Source organism: Hyperolius riggenbachi, chromosome 3 (genome assembly GCF_040937935.1).
Source record: "Hyperolius riggenbachi isolate aHypRig1 chromosome 3, aHypRig1.pri, whole genome shotgun sequence".
Taxonomy (NCBI): Eukaryota; Metazoa; Chordata; class Amphibia; order Anura; family Hyperoliidae; genus Hyperolius; species Hyperolius riggenbachi.
This window is the reverse complement of record NC_090648.1, coordinates 14,903,010-14,929,450: the sequence shown is the minus strand read 5'-3', so window position 1 is coordinate 14,929,450 and position 26,441 is coordinate 14,903,010. Positions and strand designations below refer to the sequence as shown.

General features: G+C 47.1%; 1 protein-coding gene across 3 annotated transcripts in view; it reads right to left on the bottom strand.

The window, feature by feature from the left end:
- CAMTA2 (calmodulin binding transcription activator 2) overlaps window positions 1-26,441 on the bottom strand; it is a 183,702-nt gene that overhangs the window by 48,444 nt on the left and 108,817 nt on the right. For all 3 annotated transcript variants that reach the window (XM_068273892.1, XM_068273893.1, XM_068273894.1), the window contains exon 12: window positions 10,152-10,279. In XM_068273892.1, coding sequence (XP_068129993.1) covers window positions 10,152-10,279 — 128 coding nt within the window. The remainder of the gene's footprint in view (window positions 1-10,151; window positions 10,280-26,441) is intronic.

The following is a 26,441-nucleotide window of genomic DNA, read 5'->3' as shown; positions in this document are numbered from 1 at the left end:
AGTGATTGGCTTGTGAGGTGAAGCCACACCTCTCTGCTTACTATTAAACTATCATGGCCATTAGTTACTAACAGAGAGGCGTGGCTTAGACTGGGGGAGGGGGGGAGGAGTGCTGTAGAGTATGACAGCTCCACATGCCACCTAAATATTAAATCATACTACAGAACACTGGTCATTAATAAGCCACGCCCTCGGTTTCTCTTTCTCGCTACAAGTACATATTTTCATATATCAGAGGAGGGAGGTGGGGGGCAGTAATGCCCTAAATCTCTCTAGCTATGTGTACATATTTTCAATCGAAATCAGATCAGACCTGTCGGAAATTGTCTATCGAGCCATCTATGTGCCAAAGTATTGTATTGTGTTTCTAGTGGACGTACACTATACATGTAGTATCCCCCTGTGCCTCCGTACGCCCCTCCCCGTCCCTGAGCAACCTTCCTCTCTGCTCACAGCTCCCTCTAGTGTCTGGAGCCATGTCTGATGGTGCTTCCCACAGAATTACGCTGACCCATGTGTATTACAATTCTGTATGACAGAAGTCTCTGCTCACAGCTCCCTCTAGTGTCTGGAGCTGTGTCTGATGGTGCTGCCCACAGGATTACACTGACCCACGTGTGCCATACAATCCTGTGCGACCTTCCTCTCTGCTCACAGCTCCCTCTAGTGTCTGGAGCTGTGTCTGATGGTGCTGCCCACAGGATTATGCTGCCCCGCATGTGCCATACAATCCTGTGCGACCTTCCTCTCTGCTCACAGCTCCCTCTAGTGTCTGGAGCTATATCTGATGGTGCTGCCCACAGGATTACACTGACCCACGTGTGCCATATAATCCTGTGCGACCTTCCCCTCTGCTCACAATTCCCTCTAGTGTCTGGAGCTATGTCTGATGGTGCAGCCCACAGGATTACGCTGGCCCGCATGTGCCATACAATCCTGTGCAACCTTCCTCTCTGCTCACAGCTCCCTCTAGTGTCTGGAGCTGTGTCTGATGGTGCTGCCCACAGGATTACGTTGGCCCGCATGTGCCATACAATCCTGTGCGACCTTCCTCTCTGCTCACAGCTCCCTCTAGTGTCTGGAGCTATGTCTGATGGTGCTGCCCACAGGATTACACTGACCCACGTGTGCCATACAATCCTGTGCGACCTTCCTCTCTGCTCACAGCTCCCTCTAGTGTCTGGAGCTATGTCTGATGGTGCTTCCCACAGGATTACGCTGGCCGGCATGTGCCATACAATCCTGTGCAACCTTCCTCTCTGCTCACAGCTCCCTCTAGTGTCTGGAGCTATGTCTGATGGTGCTGCCCACAGGATTACACTGACCCATGTGTACTACAATCCTGTGCGACCTTCCTCTCTGCTCACAGCTCCCTCTAGTGTCTGGAGCTATGTCTGATGGTGCTGCCCACAGGATTACGCTGACCCATGTGTACTACAATCCTGTGCGACCTTCCTCTCTGCTCACAGCTCCCTCTAGTGTCTGGAGCCATGTCTGATGGTGCTGCCCAAAGGATTACGCTGACCTGCATGTGCCATACAATCCTGTGCAACCTTCCTCTCTGCTCACAGCTCCCTCTAGTGTCTGGAGCTGTGTCTGATGGTGCTGCCCACAGGATTACACTGACCCACGTGTGCCATGCAATCCTGTGCGACCTTCCTTTCTGCTCACAGCTCCCTCTAGTGTCTGGAGCTGTGTCTGATGGTGCTGCCCACAGGATTATGCTGACCCGCATGTGCCATACAATCCTGTGCAACCTTCCCCTCTGCTCACAGCTCCCTCTAGTGTCTGGAGCTATGTCTGATGGTGCTGCCCACAGGATTACACTGACCCACGTGTGCCATACAATCCTGTGTGACCTTCCCCTCTGCTCACAGCTCCCTCTAGTGTCTGGAGCTATGTCTGATGGTGCTGCCCACAGGATTATGCTGACCCGCATGTGCCATACAATCCTGTGCGACCTTCCCCTCTGCTCACAGCTCCCTCTAGTGTCTGGAGCTATGTCTGATGGTGCTGCCCACAGGATTACGCTGACCTGCATGTGCCATACAATCCTGTGCAACCTTCCCCTCTGCTCACAGCTCCCTCTAGTGTCTGGAGCTATGTCTGATGGTGCTGCCCACAGGATTACGCTGACCTGCATGTGCCATACAATCCTGGTCAACCTTCCTCTCTGCTCACAGCTCCAACTAGTGTCTGGAGCCATGTCTGATGGTGCTGCCCAAAGGATCACGCTGCCCCGCATGTGCCATACAATCCTGTGCGACCTTCCTCTCTGCTCACAGCTCCATCTAGTGTCTGGAGCTATGTCTGATGGTGCTGCCCACAGGATTACGCTGACCTGCATGTGCCATACAATCCTGTGCGACCTTCCCCTCTGCTCACAGCTCCCTCTAGTGTCTGGAGCTATGTCTGATGGTGCCTCCCACAGGATTACACTGCCCCACGTGTGTCATACAATCCTGTGCGAACTTCCTCTCTGCTCACAGCTCCCTCTAGAGTCTGGAGCTGTGTCTGATGGTGCTGCCCACAGGATTACACTGACCCACGTGTGCCATACAATCCTGTGTGACCTTCCCCTCTGCTCACAGCTCCCTCTAGTGTCTGGAGCTGTGTCTGATGGTGCTGTCCACAGGATTACACTGACCCACGTGTGCCATACAGTCCTGTGTGACCTTCCCCTCTGCTCACAGCTCCCTCTAGTGTCTGGAGCTGTGTCTGATGGTGCTGCCCACAGGATTATGCTGACCTGCATGTGCCATACAATCCTGTGCGACCTTCCTCTCTGCTCACAGCTCCCTCTAGTGTCTGGAGCTGTGTCTGATGGTGCTGCCCACAGGATTACGCTGGCCCGCATGTGCCATACAATCCAGTGCGACCTTCCTCTCTGCTCACAGCTCCCTCTAGTGTCTGGAGCTATGTCTGATGGTGCTGCCCACAGGATTACGCTGACCTGCATGTGCCATACAATCCTGTGCAACCTTCCCCTCTGCTCACAGCTCCCTCTAGTGTCTGGAGCTATGTCTGATGGTGCTGCCCACAGGATTACGCTGACCTGCATGTGCCATACAATCCTGTGCGACCTTCCCCTCTGCTCACAGCTCCCTCTAGTGTCTGGAGCTATGTCTGATGGTGCTGCCCACAGGATTACGCTGACCTGTATGTGCCATACAATCCTGTGCAACCTTCCCCTCTGCTCACAGCTCCCTCTAGTGTTTGGAGCTATGTCTGATGGTGCTGCCCACAGGATTACGCTGACCTGCATGTGCCATACAATCCTGTGCAACCTTCCCCTCTGCTCACAGCTCCCTCTAGTGTCTGGGGCTGTGTCTGATGGTGCTGCCCACAGGATTACACTGACCGACATGTACTACAATCCTGTGCGACCTTCCCCTCTGCTCACAGCTCCCTCTAGTGTCTGGAGCTATGTCTGATGGTGCTGCCCACAGGATTACGCTGACCCGCATGTGCCATACAATCCTGTGCAACCTTCCTCTCTGCTCACAGCTCCCTCTAGTGTCTGGAGCTATGTCTCATGGAGCTGCCCACAGGATTATGCTGGCCCGCATGTGCCATACAACCCTGTGCTGCCACATTTTCTATCACATTATTTGAGTTCTGATGTCTCCGCAGTCATACCTCCTACACACTCCACAGTGCCTCAGCCTCGTTGGTTCCCAAGAGAGGGTCTTGTGACCAGTGAGACGACAGCAGAGATATTGTGGGTGATTATTTTGCGGATTAAACTGGATAAGGGGGGGCAGAGGTGGCACAGATGGGGACAATTGAGGAACAGAGTTGACATAAATGGGAACACTGAAGGCACAGGAGACAGAGGTAACACAGAGGGGGACACTGGAGGCACAGGGGGACAGAGGTGATACAGAGGGAGACACTGGAGGCATTGGGTGACAGAGGTGATACAGTGGGGGACACTAGAGGCACAGGGGAACCGAGGTGACACAGAGGGGGAGACTGAAGGAACAGAGGTGACACAGAGGGGGATACTGGGGGAACAGAGGTGTCACAGAGGGGGACACTGGAGGCACAGGAGGACAGAGGTGACACAATGGGGGACACTGGAGGCATTGGGTGACAGAGGTGACACAGTGGGGGACACTGGAGGCACAGGGGGAACAGAGGTGACACAGAGAGGGACACTGGAGGCACAGGGGGACAGAGGTGATACAGAGGGAGACACTGGAGGCACAGGGGGACATAGGTGATACAGAGGGGGATACTGGAGGCCCAGGGCACAGAGCTGGCACAGTGTTCTGACTTGAGAACAGATTCAGGTTAAGAAGGAGCCCACTGTCTCTATCATACCACGTAGAAACTGGATAGACCAGCACCCAAATGGGGACAGACGTGTGCTAAAGTGGATAGACCCAGTAGCCCTCAGTGGGTCAGCAAAGTCCAACACGAAGAGTCCACAGCACCACGTCAGTAATATATAGCTCTTTTATTATTTAAAAAGACAAAGAGATAGCCATAACAGCGACAGACACTGTTTCGGACAAGGTCCTTCCTCAAGCTGTCGCTGTTATGGCTATCTCTTTGTCTTTTTAAAGGATACCCGAACTGAAATGTGACATGATGAGATAGACGTGTATGTACAGTGCCTAGCACACAAATAACTATGCTGTGTTCCTTTTTTTTTTCTTTCTCTGTCTGAAAGAGTTAAATATCAGGTATGTAAGTGGCTGACTCAGTCCTGACTCAGACAGGAAGTGACTACAATGTGACCCTCACTGATAAGAAATTCCTCTTTTTATCTCTTTCTTGCTCTCAGAAGCCATTTTCTGCTAGGAAAGTGTTTTATAGTTGGAATTTCTTATCAGGGAGAGTCACACTGTAGTCACTTCCTGTCTGAGTCAGGACTGAGTCAGCCACTTACATACCTGATTTTTAACTCTTTCAGGCAGAGAAAGAAAAAAAGGAACACAGCATAGTTATTTGTGTGCTAGGCACTGTATATACACATGTCTATCTCATCATGTCAAATGTCAGTTGAGATATCCTTTAAATAATAAAAGAGCTATATATTACTGACGTGGTGCTGTGGACTCTTCGTGTTGGTCTATCATACCAGGGACAGGCAGTAGGTGTGTCTTTCTTTCCTATCGGTCACATGAAAAGGAGGGACAGCTGAACATCATGGTTACAAGACGCTGCATGGGCGTCACCCAGTTCTGTGGGATCTGTCCAAGACTTTAGAGCCGGTTAATAAACATTTTCCATGATGTAAGTGACAGAAGCAGGCTGCTGGCCCAGGAATAACATACAATAAAGTGTAGCGATATTGCACAATGCTGCTCACTGCTGGACGGACAGGAGTGCAGTATAACACACAACAGATGTGCCGGAGGACGTTCTGTATGTGCTGTCACCACAAGAGAGGGGATCTGTGTGTACCGGTCACTGAGTGTCACCTATAAACAGTCACATACACAGATGGGAACACAGTGTGTCCAGCACAAGATCACACAGCCAATCACCACCACAGATCCTCAATGACATGCCAATAACTACAGCTTTCATGCAAATAATCTGCAGCTTGGATGTGGACCAATAAAAAAGCAGCAAGAAGTTCATTGGATTGGATCAATTCCAAGCTTCTTAAAGGACACCCGAGGTGAGAGGGATATGGAGGCTGCCACATTTATTTCCTTTTAAACAATGCAGATTGCCTGGCTGTCCTGCTGATCCTCTGCCTCTAATGCTTTAAGCCATAGCCCCTGAACAAGCATGCAGCAGATCAGGTGCTCTTACTGAAGTCAGACTGGATTAGCTGCATGCTTGTTCCAGGTGTGAGATTCAGAAACTATAGAAATCAGCAGGGCTGCCAGGCAACCGGTATTGTTTAACAGGAAATAAATATGGCCGCCTTCATGTCCCTCTCACTTCAGGTTCCCTTAAAGCCTCGTACACACAATATACTATTCTAGGCCAAGGTGGACGGTTGGGGGCAATCTTGGTTGGAGAAACCTAGCATGTGTACAGGATCCCCCTGAGGCCACGTAATGATGCAGCATGTGGAGGGGTCTTTAAGTGATAACCGGTGGGCGAGTCCATTGCTCCCCTCCTTACCCCTCCCACTGGGAGCATCTCCATCAGGCGCCGTATGTCGCCCTCCCTGGGGCTCATGGTAAATGATGCGTTGCTGTGATACAGTAAAGGGAGGCCTCTCCTTGTGTGACAAGCATTGTTGCACAGTTACGCCCCTTTACGGCTTGTTCATACAATCAGTGTTTGTTGACTTTTTTAAGCGTTGGCGATTTTGCAAATCGCCCTAAAAGCTCTTGTGTAATGATTTCCTATGGCAGTGTTCACATGTTAGAATATCGATTTCATTGAAATCGCAAATTCGCTACATGTAACATTTTCTGAGCGCTTTAGCTCAATGGAAAGTATAGGGAAATCGCAAAGCACTTAAAAAAGCACTTTGTATATCAATTTCCTTGTATATCGATTCCCATAGCACTTTATGAATAAATACATTGGCCTCAATTCACTAAGCTTATCTCCTGTCTTTAATAACGTTTCTCTAGTTATCACCATGGTGACGAGACATGTAGTACTCAGAAAACATTTTACCTCAGGCAAACCTAAAGTTAACTCTTCTGTCTTTAAGTGAACTCTTCAATCCTTAAAATAACTTCAGAGATAAAGACAGGTTGTTAATTAACTGTGTGTGAAAATAACTACAGAGGAGGTAAATTAACTACAGAGGAGGTAACGTAAGGAATGAAGAGATAAGATAACTCTCTCACTGTATGGAGGTAAGTTTTCTCTTGCCTTATTATCTTCAGCATGATCTTAGTGAATTGAGGCCATTGTATTTATTCTTTTCCGGGTGAAAGAGTTCACTTCACTGACTGACATCAGGAAGTGAAAAAACTATCGCTGAGCAAAATCGCTTAGAAAAGCACTTTTCTAAGCGCAAATCGCAGGGAAAAGCTCTTCAAAAATCACAGTATAAATCGTTTAGCGCTTGCGATTTATAATGTGAACAAAGCCTTAAAGTGAAGGTCCGAGGAACTAAAAAAAAGAGAAATTCCTCCAGCCCCTGGCAGCCGTTCTGTGCCCTCGCCGCAGCTCTGTTGGCTCCCGGTCCCCTCCGGTGCAGAGGCCAACCTCGCCAGGTCGGCTTCTTCCTACATTTTGTCTGTGTTCCACTGTGCAGCTCACTGAGTCGCACTGACGTCATCCAGGCTGTACTGCGCACGCACAGAACTACCGTACAGAACTACGGCTCCTGCGCAGTACAGTCCAGATGACGTCAGCAGGACTCTGAGCCGCTCACGCAGGTGCAGTCGGCATCTTGGGCCAGAGGGGACTCCGGACCACCAGCAGGGAGTGGAGCTGTGGCGAGGGCACAGGACGGCTGGCAGGGGCTGGAGGAAGCCCCGGGTAAGTGGATTTTTTATTTTCAAAGTCCTCGGATGTGTCCTTTAAAAGAAATCTAAAGGCCCCCCTGCAGTCTCCCTTTGCCCGCGCCGTCCTTCCAAGACCCTCTGACCAGCAGCGGCGATCACCACAAAGCATTCTGCATTTGCACAGTACACAAAAAACTCTATTACGCAGAGTGCTCAAGGCAGCGGGATCGTGATCAGGGTACGAGGGGCTCGGGGGCACGCATGTGCAGTATCCTCTGACTGGCCAGCTTTGGGAGGGTTGTTGCTGCTCGTTGGGAAGTTAAACTGCTTTTTTTTTAGGGGGGGGGGGGGGGGAGGTAACCCTTTAAGCTGTGTTCCCAGTACATCAGAAAATGGTGTATACCATTGTCTGTATTATTATTTACCCCATGTTTGTTTCTTACTATGTACAGAGCTACAGAATATGTTGCCGCTTCATAAATCCATAATAATTATATTAATAATAAAACAGGCTTTTCTTCTTGTCCATTTTACCGTATTGGAGAATTGTCAGAGAATGGGTCCTATTTTATAAGTGGCATCCGTTCACACTTGTCAGTCTGGTAAGCGGACCGCACTTTTGTGTTGTCCACTATTTGTTTTCTCATATAGCCTATGGTTGAAATGCATCTCCCCCTGGCATCAACTGGACCACAACGGACCATTGGAGTGGACACTACATTATCCGAGTGTCTGATGGCCATTCATGGTCTGGCTCAAGTAGGAACCCATCCTCAGAGGTCCACCTGAACTTGAGACAAAGGTCTGTGTACAACAGGCACAATGTATCCAGCTGATTATAAACTGCAGCTGAACGCCGTTGGCTTGAGAAAGTCAACGTTCCCTGTAAGTAGCCTAAAGCTCCACATCCACCAGTCCACACATAAATATCTAGTCAGTAGGGAAGCTAAGGAGCTGGTCAATGAGAGTCTGGGCATCATTAGGTCCTTGTAAGGAGATGTAAGAGAGGAAGGACATACGCTCTGTCATTGGCAACAATAAAACAGCTTAAAACTTGTAAACTCCTTCTTGGAAAACTGGCACAAGTCACGACGGCTTATTTACAAGTACAAAAATAGACAACATCACAGAGACATGGCCCAAGTGCAAATCCTTGAGGACACACCACAAATCTTATGTAATGTTATAAGGTAGTGGTTTGGGAAGGCAAAGCGTGGGAAGATGGACAGACAGATCTACACCCTCAGAGACTGGCATTGATATGAGAAGGGACATAGGTTTTTTTTTTTTGGGGGGGGGGGGGGGGGGGAATATAACACGCTCCCAAACTATAAGACGCACCTAGGTGGGTCCATGGTCCAGAAGTGTCTTGTAGATGTTCTCCCCAAATGATTGTATCCTCCTGTGTCCCATTCTATCACTCGTGTGTCCCCTTCTGTCCCCAGTGTGTCCTCCTCTGCCCCCGTGTATAACTATCAAAAGCAGCATCACAGATCTCATCTCTCTCATGGCTCTCCTAGTGCCGGCTTCTGTTGATCGCATCATCAGCAGAAGCCGGCACTAGAGGAGCAGTGAAAGAGAGGGGAGGTCTCTGATCGCCGCTGGAGCTGTGGATTAGGTGAGCCGTGCTGCTGCTTCTGATCGTTATACACGGGGCAGAGGAGGACACATGGGGGGAGTGGAGGACAAACGGGGGGCCAATACAGGGAGATCGCAGCAGTTCGTATCGGCAGGCATTTGTAAGTTGGGGACTCCTTGTATTCGGCATATAAGACACAGGGACTTTTTCTCCCTCTTTTTTGGGGGAGAAAAGGTGCGTCTTATATGCAAAAAAAAACAACAAGTATACACATTTCACAAAAAAAGACTTCCGTCATGTTCTCCAGGCTGTGTTTATTACAGCCTTTGACCTGCTGCCACACATTCCCACCTGCCATCTTGTCACCTCTCTTCCGGATACTACCTGCCATTCTTCTGAGTCTCAGGCTAGATTCACACGCGTATGGATGATCGCCATTGCCGCATAACAGTTCCTGAAAATTAGTGCAGTAGACGTGCATTGCTTGGCATGACGTTGGTGGCAAAACAAAAGGATGCTGCAAGTGGCATCTGCTTGACTCCAACTCTGACCGAACGTCGACATGAAACGCTGGTGTGACCACCAACATTGAACCGATCGATCTGTCTGATTTTAATACCTACTGTAAAGGTTCCCATACACTATGCAATATTCCTTGGCAGATTCAACCACTGTGATTGACTTTGCCAAGGATTGATTTCCCAACATGCCCCCTGATCATAATTCCGATTGATTTCTGGCTGATTTAACTGATATTAGGGATAGGACAGGATGGTTTTAGTGGTGGTCAAGAGGGAGCGGGCTGGGGCGTGGTGGGGGTGTAGCGGTATCGATGGGGGGAGCTAGAGCTAGTGATGGGCACCCCAGGTGTCCACCTGATAATCCTGGGTCCCTGCAGAGCATTGACGTAGTGAAGCCAAGTCACCCTTTCCTATCTGGCTGGCGCACTCCCTCCTGTGGGCTGCTGTCATCTCCCAGTGCCCATACTCAGTGACCCTGATAACGGAAGCACACAGGAAGCAGCGTGTCTGCAGGAGAGGTGAGTATGACTTGGCTCCGATGCTACTCTGTATGGGGTCCAGGGGAGAGAAGTGTCATGTATATAAAGTACAGGGGGTTGTGGGAGGTGCTTTACTCACAGGATTGCCGCCACTGTGGGGGTGTGGCCAAGGCGGGGCTTGCAGAGCGCTCACCTGATTGTCTCCACTTCGCTGACCGCTGGGCGGGGCCGGCGGGTGCTGAAGCTGGCCTGAGCTCATGTCCGCCATCCTGCGCTCCATCTGCTCTAAGCGCTCCAGAATCGACATCCTAAACTGGTTATCTGCGGAAGAAAACACAACCCCAATCAGTATACAGAACACAGAAAGCCAAGATGGTCAGCACAGTGCAGAGAGTGACACTGTACAAGATTTCTCTGCAAGCTTTCAAAACTATAAGTTTCTTCTTCAGGCATACAGACTAACCAGCCAGCTCATGGTGACCCAGAACTCAGTGGAGTGTGTGAGGGGCTACAATGGTCCTAAAAGCCCCCTTACTAAAAATGCTATGGAAATCAAAAGTTTGCTTTCTTAAAGGGAATGTCCAAGCAAAATATAAAAATGAGTTTCACTTACCTGGGGCTTCTACCAGCCCCATGCAGCCATCCTGTGCCCTCGTAGTCACTCACTGCTGCTCCAGTCCCCCTCCACCAGCTAGTTCTGCTTCTACCAGCCCCATGTAGCCATCCTGTGCCCTCGTAGTCACTCACTGCCGCTCCAGTCCCCCGCTGGCAGCTTGCCGACCTAGGAGGTCGGCGGGACGCATTGCATACATTTTTACGCATTCCCGCTAGTGCAGGAACATTAACACATACATTTTTACGTGTTAGTGGTTTAATGCGTAAAAAATGTACGCATTGAACCAGTAATGCGTAAAAATATATGTGTTGATGTTCCTGCACTAGCGGGAATGCGTAAAAATGTATGCAATGCGTCCCGCCGACCTCCGAGGTCGGTAAGCTGCCAGCGGGGGACTGGAGCGGCAGTGAGTGACTACGAGGGCACAGGATGGCTGCATGGGGCTGGTAGAAGCCCCAGGTAAGTAAAACTCATTTTTTTATTTTGCTTGAACCTTCCCTTTAAAACAGAAAGAATTTGCAATAATTCAGGTTGGAATGAGCTTGAGATGTTTCCTACAATGCATCACTGCTGAATATATGCAAATTAATCATTGTTGCCCTTAGCAGCTAAACACACCTCTAGAACCGCTGGAATGCAATGATGTGTCAGTTTGTTAATTTGTACAGAGTCATACTAATCCAACAATAATCCAATAATTCAACAATGGTTAATTTGCATATATTCAGCAGTGGTGCCTGGGAGACATCTGAAGCTCACTCCAACCTGAATTATCGCAAATACTTTCTGTTTTAAATAGCAAACTCTTGTTTTTTCCAGGTATGTTTCAGACCTGGATTAGGTTCTGTAAGGAACCTCCAGGAATACTTGTAAAGAGGTAAGTGAAAATGAAATATTTTTCCAAAGTAAAAAAAAACAAAACAAATTTTTTTGCTAAATTTTTTGAATTGTGAAAATGCAGTCATGTCAACAAGTCATCAGTCATTTTGTAAAATCATTAAAAAAACAAACCTGGTAAAAACTACCGTATTTTTTTTTTATTTTTAACGACAAAAATACATTTTCCAGACTGAGCTACCTTCAATTCTGTCCCAATTTATGCCTCATTCCGGTTTTCAAAGAACTGCTGCTATTTTTATTTTAACTAAAATTTTAAACTCTTTTTAACAAAATAAAATTATTCAGAATAAGTGGTTAATGATTAAACTGATGATACCTAATATTTCTTTCATTTTTTTTTTTACTTGCTTAAAAGGTAAAAGATTTTATGGGGGGGACTTGGCCACTGGACCAAAATGAGCAGCAGGTCAGACTCATGCTTGTTCCCGGGCTGTGACTCAAATAAAACTAAAGCTCAGCACGACAGCCAAGCCTCCATACTCCTCTCATGTCAGGTTCAATTTAAGGCTAGTTACACACCAGGATGTTGCATTTAGGGGACATCATAGGGCACATAACGTGCCCCTAACGCAACGCCTGGTGCTCTCTGGTGTGGACGTCGGAGTGAGCCGCGTTGTGCAGCTCACTCTGGCGTCCGTGATGCGTACTGTTGGACGCATGCGGCATCACGTGGTCCCGGCCGGCCAATCGCCGCACAGAGCGGCCGCTCCAGGAAGTAAACACTGCACGTCACTGAGTGCAGTGAATATTAATTAGCCATGTGCCCGGCCGCTCTCCCCTCCTCCCCAACATGACTGAGCATGTGCAAGCAGTCTCGCATGCAGCACTTTGCTGCGTTACACTGTAACGCAACGTGGGCACTGTGAACAAGCCCATTGATTTTTCATTACTGTGCGGTGGGGCTGCGTTGCAGGCTGCTCTAACGTGCGCCTGTAACGTCCCACTGTGAAAGCAGTCTAAAGGGAATGGCTATTCTTGTGAAATAATCAGATAATGACTGTCTGTTGGGGTACACTGTAATTAGGCCAGAAATAGAGGTGTTTTACAGAAGGCAAATAATGGAGGGACTAAACTCCGACTTAGTTTAGGATTCCTCCGACTCCTCTCATTTGCATATAACAGCCTTGTTGATGGAAAGTATGTAACATAAAAGGCATTTCATAGCTGCCAAAGCTTAGGAATGTTAAAGCTATATTAAGATGGCATCTGCTTTTGGGAACAAAACAAATCTCCTGGCCTGGAAGACTCTTCACCCCATCCCGGCCTGTCATTGTCAAGGTGAATGCCCCAGCAAGTCAATTTGTATAATAAGATCCACCGGAGCTCCCCTATAACCTTAATTCCAGCGTGTAGTTCAGCCACCTTGCAGAAAAAGGCCTCGACCTTTTCTATATCTGATATAGCCCGGGCCATTTTATGCAAAGAAGTGGAGCTATACCCAGGAACCAAGCTGATACGGAGTTCCAGTGGATCTTATTAAAGTAAACCTGTAAGTTTAGGGAACTTTAGGTCTTCCTCAGCCAGCCCAATTTAGCGCTGGAAGAGTAACTCACAAAAATATTTACAACAGCGCCTCACGTGGGTGCAGTAGCGGCGTTGTGATGGGCTGCAGCAGAAATGGCCAAGCCCAAATGGATCTGTTGTACTGCGCAGGCACGAGGAGCCTGCGTGAGGCTTCAGACAAGCAGATCTCCAGGGGTCACAGCACTGGATCCAGGTTAGCGGTAACCCCAATCAGTGCGGAAAACTGCAGCTCAGAGCGGTAACCCCGAGCCAGACTCGTAGTAGCCCCCTGGAGGCGTAGGCAGAGAATTGCGCGCAGAGGGCTTTCAACTTACAATCACGGTTATCTGAGAAATTTCGATTCATTACAGTTTACATTTATTAGGAGTCGCTGCAAGTACCCAAAAATTGCCCGACTCCACAGCCCTGGGTGGGACGAGGGGAACTGGGCAGAGATAAGTCTATTGTGCTTATTTGTGATAAGACCATATAAAGGTGATTCTAATTTGAACTTATATGCTGCATTTACTGAATAGCGGGGGAAGAGGTACTGAACTAGAAGAATCTAACACTTTGTGAGAAATATTAATAATTGCACCGCCTCTGGTATAAGCCTGAAACTGGACCTGAACTCTTGCACAGGACAGAAGGAAATCAGAGAAATGCACCCTGTATGTATTTAGAGAGTTTAGCCTGTCTAATTACCCCTCATCTGTAACTCATCACAAGTTATAATTTGTTCTCTCAGCTGTGTCAGCTGACTGCTTTGGCAGAGCAACTAATTGGTAAACACAGGATGTTAACAATATGTTGGCTTCCATGAAAGCAGGAAGTAGACATGCTGCAGCTATATTGCAGGATTTGTATCAGCTGTCACAAAGAAATGTTTTCTTTAGCGATTATTAAGCTGTTGCGTATCTTTTAGAGCAGAGAGGAAGTCCTGAGTTCAGGTCCACTTTATTAATAAAAGTTTAGTGTGACAGCATTAAGTGACAATCGTTATACAGAGGTGATCAGTCGATCGCCACCAGACAGATCACCAAATAGCGGTGCCACTTTGGAGAAAAGCAGCGTGAACAAGAGCTTATTTGTTTCTTTTCCAAACAGGTTTTTACCACTTTTAGTGCCGATTGCTTGTCATTACTTACGTTATGCGTTTTGGCAGCATTCCTGCACACTATGCAACAAAACCAGCCTTTTTGAAAACGCAGCTTTAAAACCGCATAGAAGATGCATATGCGTTTTATAAGCATTTTTCCTGCTGCCCATAGACTTCCATTAGAGGCAAAAACGCAGCGTTTTCTGCAACGCTAGCGTTTCTGCTATGTGTGCACCAGCCTCAAATAGTTTTCCTTCTCAATAGAACCAAGATTCCACCCCCCCCCCCCCCCCAAAAAAAAAGGTAAAAGTGTGTACACACGCACTAATGTAACAAACGACGGGTCCGCTGGGTGGACGTTCTGCCCAGGGCTGTGGAGTCGGAGTCGTGGAGTCGGGCAATTTTGGGTGCCTGGAGTCGGAGTCGGGAAAAAATGCACCGACTCCGACTCCTAATGAATTAGTAACTGTAATTAAAATAGAAAATATGATAAAATGTTCTATTTCTCAGATAATACTCATCATAAATAATTTATACATACAGTAATAGCTGTGCTTAGTCCACAAAAATGAAATAAACCAATCAGAATTAGTTACTTGTGCTGCTTCAATAAAGCACTCCCCGTATTTTTAAGGTCAGATATACATATCTGATTGTGACTGTATATATGATGTGTACACAGGAATCTCTTATATATACTAAATAACATCTATGCTGTAAGAATAAAGCCTGATGTGTAGCTGTGTCACTAATAGAGATGGTCAATGAGATGGAAATAATTCTGCATTGATGCTGATTTATGCAAATGTATGCACTCCCTTTGCTCAAGAAATCAAATAATATGATATGTTGTTAAAATTTGGTTTGGTGACTACAAATTAAAGGGTAACTGAGACGGATGAAAAGTAAAGTTTTATACATACCTGGGGCTTCCTCCAGCCCCCTTCAGGCTAATCAGTCCCTCGCTGTCCTCCACCACCCGGATTTTCTGCTATGAGTCCTGGTAATTCAGCCAGTCAGCGCAGTGCGGCTGTATGCTGCTTCCACAGCCAGGAGCGTTATGCACCTGCGCAATAATGCTGCCCAGGTGTAGTACGCTCCCGGCAGCGGAGTGTGTGCATGCGCACTACGCCACACTGACTCAAGTACCTGGACTCATATCAGAAGATCCAGGTGGTGGAGGAGGACAACGAGGGACTGATTATCCTGAAGGCGGCAGGAGGAAGCCCCAGGTATGTATAAAAATTTAATTTCATCTGTTTCAGGTTTACTTTGTTACACAGTAGTACTATACTCTACATATGCACTCCCCACAGAGCTGCAGGGAATCCACTGAGAATGCTGTGCACATTGAACACAGAGGTGTTGTCTGTCACCCATAAACCTTGTACATATTGTGCATGAAGAATGTGTAATAGAGGAAGAATCTCCTCATTCCCCTGCAGAGTACCTGCACATCACTCTTACATGTACCCACACTTACATTGCCTAGGGCCTGATAGATGTTCTTTGTTCTGGTTTGTACCTTTTACAAGTACTCTTACCAAGGACTAGTTTTAGTCTAAAGGGAATAAATATAGTAGTCTACATATCCTTCTCACTTCAGTTGTCTTGTAAAATACCTAAGCGTTGGCAGTTAAGAGACGAATTTCATGTTACATACTTTTAATCAACAAAATTGTAATATGCAAATTAGAGGAGTCGGAGTCGAGGAGTCGGAGTTGGAATCGGTGGAATCCTAAACTGAGGAGTCGGAGTCAGTGGATTTTTGGACCGACTCCACAGCCCTGGTTCTGCCGACAGTAGGACGTGAGTACGCGCTGTTGGCAGACTGATCTGCTGAGCGGATCTGTCAGAAACAGTCTTATCAGTCTGCCGACAGCGTGTACACACGTCCTACTGTCAGCAGAACGTCTGCCCAGCGGGAGGGTCTGACGGACCCGTCGTTTGTTACAATAGTGCGTGTGTATGCACCCTGTTCAGTAAGCCAGCACTAATTCAGTAGGAGACCTTTGGCAAGTCTCCCTTACACTGCTACTGCCAATAGAGCGCGCCCTAGTGGCTGCTGCTCTGCTCTGGCGCTTTGAGTCCGCAAGGAGAAAAGCGCAATATAAATGTTATTTGTCTTGTCTTGTCTTGTCTTAACAGTCCTCCCAAACAGCAAATAACAACCCTTCCAGCAGATGATCTTTGTGTGATTAATCCTGCTCAGACATCCTGTCGGATCCTTAACGACTCCCGATGCCCGAGCAGGACCGGTCACAATGCTTAATGCTTATTTTAATCTCTACGACTGACTGAAGCCGCTCCCTTGTCTCCCCCCCCCCCCCACCATAGCAGCAGAACACATCGCTAGCCCTTAGGTTACGGATGTGTCTGTACAGCATTGTTCCTCAAATCGATTCCCGATCCCCGATGGCGGGACACTTATCACATGTGGGTACTTAGCTTAAGTCTGCTTTTGTTTTTAATTGGCTGGACCAATTATTGGTTCTCACATATTTATCTGTGTTCAAAAAACTCATAAAAAAAATCATATATACACACTCAAAATACAAAGTTTGGAAGCTTGGGATTGGGCCAATCCAAGTCCTCAGGAAGTGTGTCTGATGGTCCCAATTCCAAGCTGCATTATAGGGAACCTGAAGTGAGATGTATATGGAGGCTGCCATATGTATTTCCTTTTACACAATGCAGATTGCCCGACTGTCCTGCTGCTTCTAATATGTTTACCCACAGCCCCTGAACAAGCATGCAGCATATCAGGTGATCTGACTGAAGTGTGACTGGATAGCTGCATGTTTGTTTCAGGTGTGTGATTCAGACACTACTTCAGCCAAACAGATCAGCAGGGCTGCCAGGCAACTGGCATTGTTTATAAGGAAATAAATATGGCAGCCTCCTCTCACCTCAGGTGCCTTTTTAATTTGCCCACTAGCCGATATTATTAGCATGTTATGTGGACAGTCTCCTCCAATGCAGAACCTGCTACCTCCTCTTTATCCTCCATAAACTACCCAGCAGAGCCCGATTCAGGCCCCGCCTCCGCCATAAACATATTCATACACAGATTTCTGGAGTAATATCCCCCTGTAGCCGCACTACTATATAAAATGAGGGCTTCAGCGCAGGTTTCTATATCGGTAAACACGCGAGACGCGGCCTATAAAAAGGCAACCGACGCTCATAAGATACAGGAGGGGTCATCCAGAACTGATACATCCTCTTACGGGGGAAACTCGAAAATTAGAATATCCTGCAAAACTCTATTTATTTCAGTCATTCAACTTAAAAGACACGGCAAATAACATTTATATCACGCTTTTCTCCTGGCGGACTCAAAGCGCCAGAGCTGCAGCCACTAGGGGGCGCTCTATAGGCAGTAGCAGTGTTAGGGAGACTTGCCTAAGGTCTCCTACTGAATAGGTGCTGGCAGGCAGAAGAGGCAGAGCCGAGATTCGAACCCAGGTCTCCTGTGTCAGAGGCAGAGCCCTTAACCATTACACCATCCAGCCACCACCACTCATTACATGCAAAGCGAGATATTTCAAGCCTTTATTTGATATAATGTTGATTATGGATTACAGCTTATGAGAACCCCCAAATTATAATCTCAGCCCATCAGAATATTGTGAGAATGCTCAATATTCTCGGCTCAGTGTCGGCCTCTAATCAGCTAATTCATCCTAAACACCTGCAAAGGGTTCCTATTCCATAGATTATTGTCACCTTTTAGGTTGATTGCTGAAATAAACAGACTTTTGCCCGATATTCTAATTTTTCAGATCTCATCTGGATCAACGTAAAAAAAAAAGAGTAATAAAATAGTTTCCTGTTCCGAACAGAAACAATTATGATCAAGGCGTAGAAACACCATTAAGGGGTCATTTAAGGTGCGCCCTGAAAAAGAAGAAAGAAAATGTTCAGGCCTGGTTCACAGTGGGATGTTGCGCTGTAATGCGACGTTTAAGTCGCAACACAACAAAAAAGTGGTAACGCAGATAAAAGCTGCGTTACCATCACATTACGTAGGTACAGTGAAGCATACAGGCAATGAAAAGTATGCTTCCCTGTAGCCAGTAACGTGTGTGTCTAGAGGTAGCACACTGCAAGCAGAGCGTTACCATGACGCTGCAATGCAACGCTGACGTCGCACTGTGAACGTCACATTGCATTGCGGTAAGCTGCGTTATAAGAGTTTATAAAGCAGCACCTCAATATCCTACTGTGCACCTAGCCCCACATCTCTAAATGATTCTTCTAAAAAGTTTACTCATAATTTTTTATTTATTTAAATATTTATATAGCGCCGACATATATTGTCACTAACTGTCCTCAGAGGGGCTTACAATCTAGTCCCTACCATAGTCATGGCAGCACAATTGTGTAGTGGTTGGGGCTCCCGCCTTGCAAGCGCTGGGTCCTCTGTTCAAATCCCAGCCAGGTCTACATGTGCAAGGAGTTTGTATGTTCTCCCCGTGTCTGTGTGGGTTTCCCCCGGGTACTCCGGTTTCCTCCCACATCCCAAAACCCTACAGATAAGTTAATTGGCTTCCACCTAAATTGTCCCTAGACTACGATACATACTGTACACAGACATATGACTATGGTAGGTATTAAATTGTGAGCCCCTCTGAGGGACAGTTAGTGACAAGACAATATACTCTGTACAGCGCTGCGGAAGAAGTCGGCACTATATAAATAGTAAAAAATAATAATAATAATAATAGTCATATGTCTATGAATGTATCGTGTAGTGTATGTATCATAGCCTAGAGACAATTTTAGGGGGAAGCCAGTTAACTTATCTGTATGTTTTTGGGATGTGTGAGGAATCCGGAGTGCCCGGAGGAAACCCACGCAGACATAGGGAGAACATACAAACTCCTTACAGATGTTGACCTGGCTGGGAGGCAAACCAGGGACCCAGCGTGCAAGGCGAGAGAGCTAACCACTACACCACCGTGCTGCCCCATAATATCTCAAAAGCCAAAAAAATAGACCAAGTTAGTTTTGAAACTTCCAGGTGTGACGTCCTCCCCCCCAATACTGCTACCCATGGCTGCCACTACATATCGCAGCACCACAATATGTCCGGATCACCGGTGATCTTTGCAGAGGAATCCTGCTTGGACCGCTGCCGATGCCGCAGAACGTCCGCGTTGTGGACCTGCTAGATGAGCGTATTGCTGGAGTGCGGCTGACAAAGGCTCTGTGCAGCAATATTACACCGCGCCGGGCCAGGTAAGCAGAGAGCAGCTCAGGAAGTCGGCAGTGCATAGGTTACGCTATACCCTTACAGGCTATTTATAATGAAAAGGACCTGCAAAGTTGAGAGTTGATTTACTGCGCTGTCCTACCTTCATGGCATGCACTCCAGCGCTGCGGCCTTTCCCAGCATCCTCCGGTGCCGGCCCCCAGGAACCCCCTTCGGCAGTGTCCTGTGAAGTCGTCTGCAGGGATCTCCCTTGTGCTGGTGTGATGAGCGGTGTCAGTGTTCCAGTGTCCTATAATCCTCACCCTACTAAAATAGACCTCTCCCCCCTCCCTCTCCAGCTCATTAAAGGGAAGGAAAATCCGACTCAGCCGGTGGAATATTTTAAATAAGCAGCAGGACTGCCTGACTCCCCTGGGTGCTGTTTACACCTGGAGGCCAAACGATTGGATACAGACGGGTGCGCAGGTGCTACCTACCTGAATGGTATACAGGAGGACCACATGGCCTGGTCTGTGCAATACAATCTTCTTACAGACTACACAACTAATTCTCATAATGGCATACACACGGTGCAACCAAACCAGACAAGAACGGCCGATATGCAACATGGTGTCATACTAGTAGCAACAAGTGAAACCAAGCTTCAAACAGCGGCATCATGTGCAACCAAGCTCCACACTTAAGCATCATGTGCAACCAAGCTTCATACAACAGCATCATGTGCAACCAAGCTCCACACTAAAGCATCATGTGCAACCAAGCTTCATACAATGGCATCATGTGCAACCAAGCTTCACACAATGGCATCATGTGATACCGAGCTTTACACAACAACATCACGTGCAACCAAGCTTCATACAACAGCATCATGTGCAACCAAACTTCACACAATGGCATCATGTGCAACCAAACTAAACACAATGGCATCATGTGCAACCAAGCTTCACACAATGGCCTTATGTGCAACCAAGCTTTACACAACAGCATCACGTGTAACCGAACTTTACACAACAGCGTCATGTGCAACCAAGCTTCACACAATGGCCTCATGTGCAACCAAACTTCACACAACAGTATCATGTGCAACCAAGCTTCATACAAAAGCATTATGTGCAACCTAGCTTAATACAACAGCATCATGTGCAACCAAGCTTCACTACAGCATCATGTGCAACCAAGCTTCACACAACAGCATCATGTGCAACCAAACTTCACACAACAGCATCATGTGCAACCAAGCTTCACACAACAGCATCATGTGCAACCAAACTTCACACAACAGTATCATGTGCAACCAAGCTTCACACAACAGCATCATGTGCAACCAAACTTCACACAACAGCATCATGTGCAACCAAACTTCCCACAATGGCCGCATGTGGAACCAAACTTCCCACAATGGCCGCATGTACAACCAAGCTTCACACAACAGCATCATGTGCAACCAAGCTTCACACAACAGCATCATGTGCAACCAAACTTCACACAACAGCATCATGTGCAACCAAACTTCCCACAATGGCCGCATGTGGAACCAAACTTCCCACAATGGCCGCATGTACAACCAAGCTTCACACAACAGCATCATGTGCAACCAAGCTTCACACAACAGCATCATGTGCAACCAAGCTTCACACAACAGCATCATGTACAACCAAGCTTCACACAACAGCATCATGTGCAACCAAGCTTCACACAACAGCATCATGTGCAACCAAACTTCACACAACAGCATCATGTGCAACCAAACTTCACACAACAGCATCATGTGCAACCAAACTTCACACAACAGCATCATGTGCAACCAAGCTTCACACAACAGCATCATGTGCAACCAAGCTTCACACAACAGCATCATGTGCAACCAAGCTTCACACAACAGCATCATGTGCAACTAAGCTTCACACAATGGCATCATGTGCAACCAAACTTCACACAATGGCATCATGTGCAACCAAACTTCATACAATGGCATCATGAGCAACCACACTTCACACAACGGCATCAGGTGCATCCAAGCTTCACACAACAGCATCATGTGCAACTAAGCTTCATACAACAGCATCATGCGCAACCAAGCTTCACACAACAGCATCATGTGCAACCAAACTTCCCACAATGGCCGCATGTGGAACCAAACTTCCCACAATGGCCGCATGTACAACCAAGCTTCACACAACAGCATCATGTACAACCAAGCTTCACACAACAGCATCATGTGCAACCAAACTTCACACAACAGCATCATGTGCAACCAAGCTTCACACAACAGCATCATGCGCAACCAAGCTTCACACAACAGCATCATGTGCAACCAAGCTTCACACAACAGCATCATGTGCAACCAAGCTTCACACAACAGCATCATGTGCAACCAAGCTTCACACAACAGCATCATGTGCAACCAAGCTTCACACAACAGCATCATGTGCAACTAAGCTTCACACAATGGCATCATGTGCAACCAAACTTCACACAATGGCATCATGTGCAACCAAACTTCATACAATGGCATCATGAGCAACCACACTTCACACAACGGCATCAGGTGCATCCAAGCTTCACACAACAGCATCATGTGCAACTAAGCTTCATACAACAGCATCATGCGCAACCAAGCTTCACACAACAGCATCATGTGCAACCAAACTTCACACAATGGCATCCTGTGCAACCAAGCTTTATACAGCGGCATCATGTGCAACCAAGCTTCACACAACAGCATCATGTACAACCAAGCTTCACACAACAGCATCATGTGCAACCAAGCTTCACACAACAGCATCATGTGCAACCAAGCTTCACACAACAGCATCATGTGCAACCAAGCTTCACACAACAGCATCATGTGCAACTAAGCTTCACACAATGGCATCATGTGCAACCAAACTTCACACAATGGCATCATGTGCAACCAAACTTCATACAATGGCATCATGAGCAACCACACTTCACACAACGGCATCAGGTGCATCCAAGCATCATACAACAGCATCATGCGCAACCAAGCTTCACACAACAGCATCATGTGCAACCAAACTTCACACAATGGCATCCTGTGCAACCAGGCTTCATACAGCGGCATCATGTGCAACCAAGCGTCACACAACAGCATCATGTGCAACCAAACTTCACACAATGGCATCATGTGCAACCAAACTTCATACAGCGGCATCATGTGCTACCAAGCTTCCCACAACAGCATCATGTGCAACCAAGCTTCACACAACAGCATCATGTGCAACCACGCTTCACACAACAGCATCATGTGCAACCAAGCTTCACACAACAGCATCATGTGCAACCAAGCTTCACACAACAGCATCATGTGCAACCAAGCTTCACACAACAGCATCATGTGCAACCAAGCTTCACACAACAGCATCATGTGCAACCAAGCTTCACACAACAGCATCATGTGCAACCAAGCTTCACACAACAGCATCATGTGCAACCAAACTTCACACAACAGCATCATGTGCAACCAAGCTTCGCACAACAGCATCATGTACAACCAAGCTTCACACAATGGCATCATGTGCAACCAAACTTCACACAATGGCATCATGTGCAACCAAACTTCATACAATGGCATCATGAGCAACCAAACTTCACACAACGGTATCATGCGCAACCAAGCTTCACACAACAGCATCATGTGCAACCAAACTTCACACAATGGCATCATGTGCAACCAAACTTCACACAACAGCATCATGTGCAACCAAACTTCATACAGCGGCATCATGTGCAACCAAGCTTCACACAATGGCATCATGTGCAACCAAACTTCATACAGCGGCATCATGTGCTACCAAGCTTCCCACAACAGCATCATGTGCAACAAAACTTCACACAACAGCATCATGTGCAACCAAGCTTCACACAACAGCATCATGTGCAACCAAACTTCACACAACAGCATCATGTGCAACCAAACTTCACACAACAGCATCATGTGCAACCAAACTTCACACAACAGCATCATGTGCAACCAAGCTTCACACAACAGCATCATGTGCAACCAAACTTCACACAACAGCATCATGTGCAACCAAATTGCACACAACAGCATCATGTGCAACCAAGCTTCACACAATGGCATCATGTGCAACCAAACTTCACACAATGGCCTCATGTGCAACAAAGCTTCATACAGCGGCATCATGTGCAACCAAACTAAACACAATGGCCTCATGTGCAAACGAGCTTCATACAACAGCCATCATCTGCAACCAAACTTCACACAATGGCCTCAAGTGCAACCAAGCTTCATACAACAGCATCATGTGCAACCAAGCTTCACACAACAGCATCATGTGCAACCAAACTTCACACAATGGCATCATGTGCAACCAAACATCACACAACAGCATCATGTGCAACCAAACTTCACACAATGGCATCATGCGCAACCAAGCTTCATACAACAGCATCATGTGCAACCAAGCTTCACACAATGGCCTCATGTGCAACAAAGCTTCATACAACGGCATCATGTGCAACCAAACTAAACACAATGGCCTCATGTGCAACCAAGCTTCATACAACAGCATCATGTGCTACCAAGCTTCACACAACAGCATCATGTGCAACCAAACTTCACACAATGGCATCATGTGCGACCAAACTTCACACAATGGCATCCTGTGCAACCAAGCTTAATACAGCGGCATCATGTGCAACCAAGCTTAATACAGCGGCATCATGTGCAACCAAACTTCACACAATGGCATCATGTGCAACTAAACTTCACATAATGGCATCATGTGCAACCACGCTTCACACAACAGCATTATGTGCAACCAAGCTTCACACAACAGCATCATGTGCAACCAAGCTTCACACAACAGCATCATGTGCAACCAAACTTCACACAACAGCATCATGTGCAACCAAGCTTCCCACAACAGCATCATGTGCAACCAAACTTCACACAACAGCATCATGTGCAACCAAACTTCACACAACAGCATCATGTGCAACCAAGCTTCACACAACAGCATCATGTGCAACCAAGCTTCACACAACAGCATCATGTGCAACCAATCTCCACACAATGGCATCATGAGCAACCAAGCTTCACACAACAGCATCATGTGCAACCAAAGTTCACACAACAGCATCATGTGCAACCAAACTGCACACAATGGCCTCATGTGCAAGAAAGCTTCATACAACGGCATCATGTGCAACCAAACTTCACACAATGGGCTCATGTGCAACCAAGCTTCATACAATGGGCTCATGTGCAACCAAGCTTCATACAATGGGCTCATGTGCAACCAAGCTTCATACAATGGCATCCTGTGCAACCAAGCTTCATACAGCGGCATCATGTGCAACCAAGCGTCACACAACAGCATCATGTGCAACCAAACTTCACACAATGGCATCATGTGCAACCAAACTTCATACAGCGGCATCATGTGCTACCAAGCTTCCCACAACAGCATCATGTGCAACCAAACTTCACATAATGGCATCATGTGCAACCAAGCTTCATACAACAGCATCATGTGCAACCAAGCTTCACACAACAGCATCATGTGCAACCACGCTTCACACAACAGCATCATGTGCAACCAAGCTTCACACAACAGCATCATGTGCAACCAAGCTTCACACAACAGCATCATGTGCAACCAAGCTTCACACAACAGCATCATGTGCAACCAAGCTTCACACAACAGCATCATGTGCAACCAAGCTTCACACAACAGCATCATGTGCAACCAAACTTCACACAACAGCATCATGTGCAACCAAGCTTCGCACAACAGCATCATGTGCAACCAAGCTTCACACAATGGCATCATGTGCAACCAAACTTCACACAATGGCATCATGTGCAACCAAACTTCATACAATGGCATCATGAGTAACCAAACTTCACACAACGGTATCATGCGCAACCAAGCTTCACACAACAGCATCATGTGCAACCAAACTTCACACAATGGCATCATGTGCAACCAAACTTCACACAACAGCATCATGTGCAACCAAACTTCATACAGCGGCATCATGTGCAACCAAGCTTCACACAATGGCATCATGTGCAACCAAACTTCATACAGCGGCATCATGTGCTACCAAGCTTCCCACAACAGCATCATGTGCAACCAAACTTCACACAACAGCATCATGTGCAACCAAGCTTCACACAACAGCATCATGTGCAACCAAACTTCACACAACAGCATCATGTGCAACCAAACTTCACACAACAGCATCATGTGCAACCAAACTTCACACAACAGCATCATGTGCAACCAAGCTTCACACAACAGCATCATGTGCAACCAAACTTCACACAACAGCATCATGTGCAACCAAATTGCACACAACAGCATCATGTGCAACCAAGCTTCACACAATGGCATCATGTGCAACCAAACTTCACACAATGGCCTCATGTGCAACAAAGCTTCATACAGCGGCATCATGTGCAACCAAACTAAACACAATGGCCTCATGTGCAAACGAGCTTCATACAACAGCCATCATCTGCAACCAAACTTCACACAATGGCCTCAAGTGCAACCAAGCTTCATACAACAGCATCATGTGCAACCAAGCTTCACACAACAGCATCATGTGCAACCAAACTTCACACAATGGCATCATGTGCAACCAAACATCACACAACAGCATCATGTGCAACCAAACTTCACACAATGGTATCATGCGCAACCAAGCTTCATACAACAGCATCATGTGCAACCAAGCTTCACACAATGGCCTCATGTGCAACAAAGCTTCATACAACGGCATCATGTGCAACCAAACTAAACACAATGGCCTCATGTGCAACCAAGCTTCATACAACAGCATCATGTGCTACCAAGCTTCACACAACAGCATCATGTGCAACCAGACTTCACACAATGGCATCATGTGCGACCAAACTTCACACAATGGCATCCTGTGCAACCAAGCTTAATACAGCGGCATCCTGTGCAACCAAGCTTAATACAGCGGCATCATGTGCAACCAAGCTTAATACAGCGGCATCATGTGCAACCAAACTTCACACAATGGCATCATGTGCAACTAAACTTCACATAATGGCATCATGTGCAACCACGCTTCACACAACAGCATCATGTGCAACCAAGCTTCACACAACAGCATCATGTGCAAC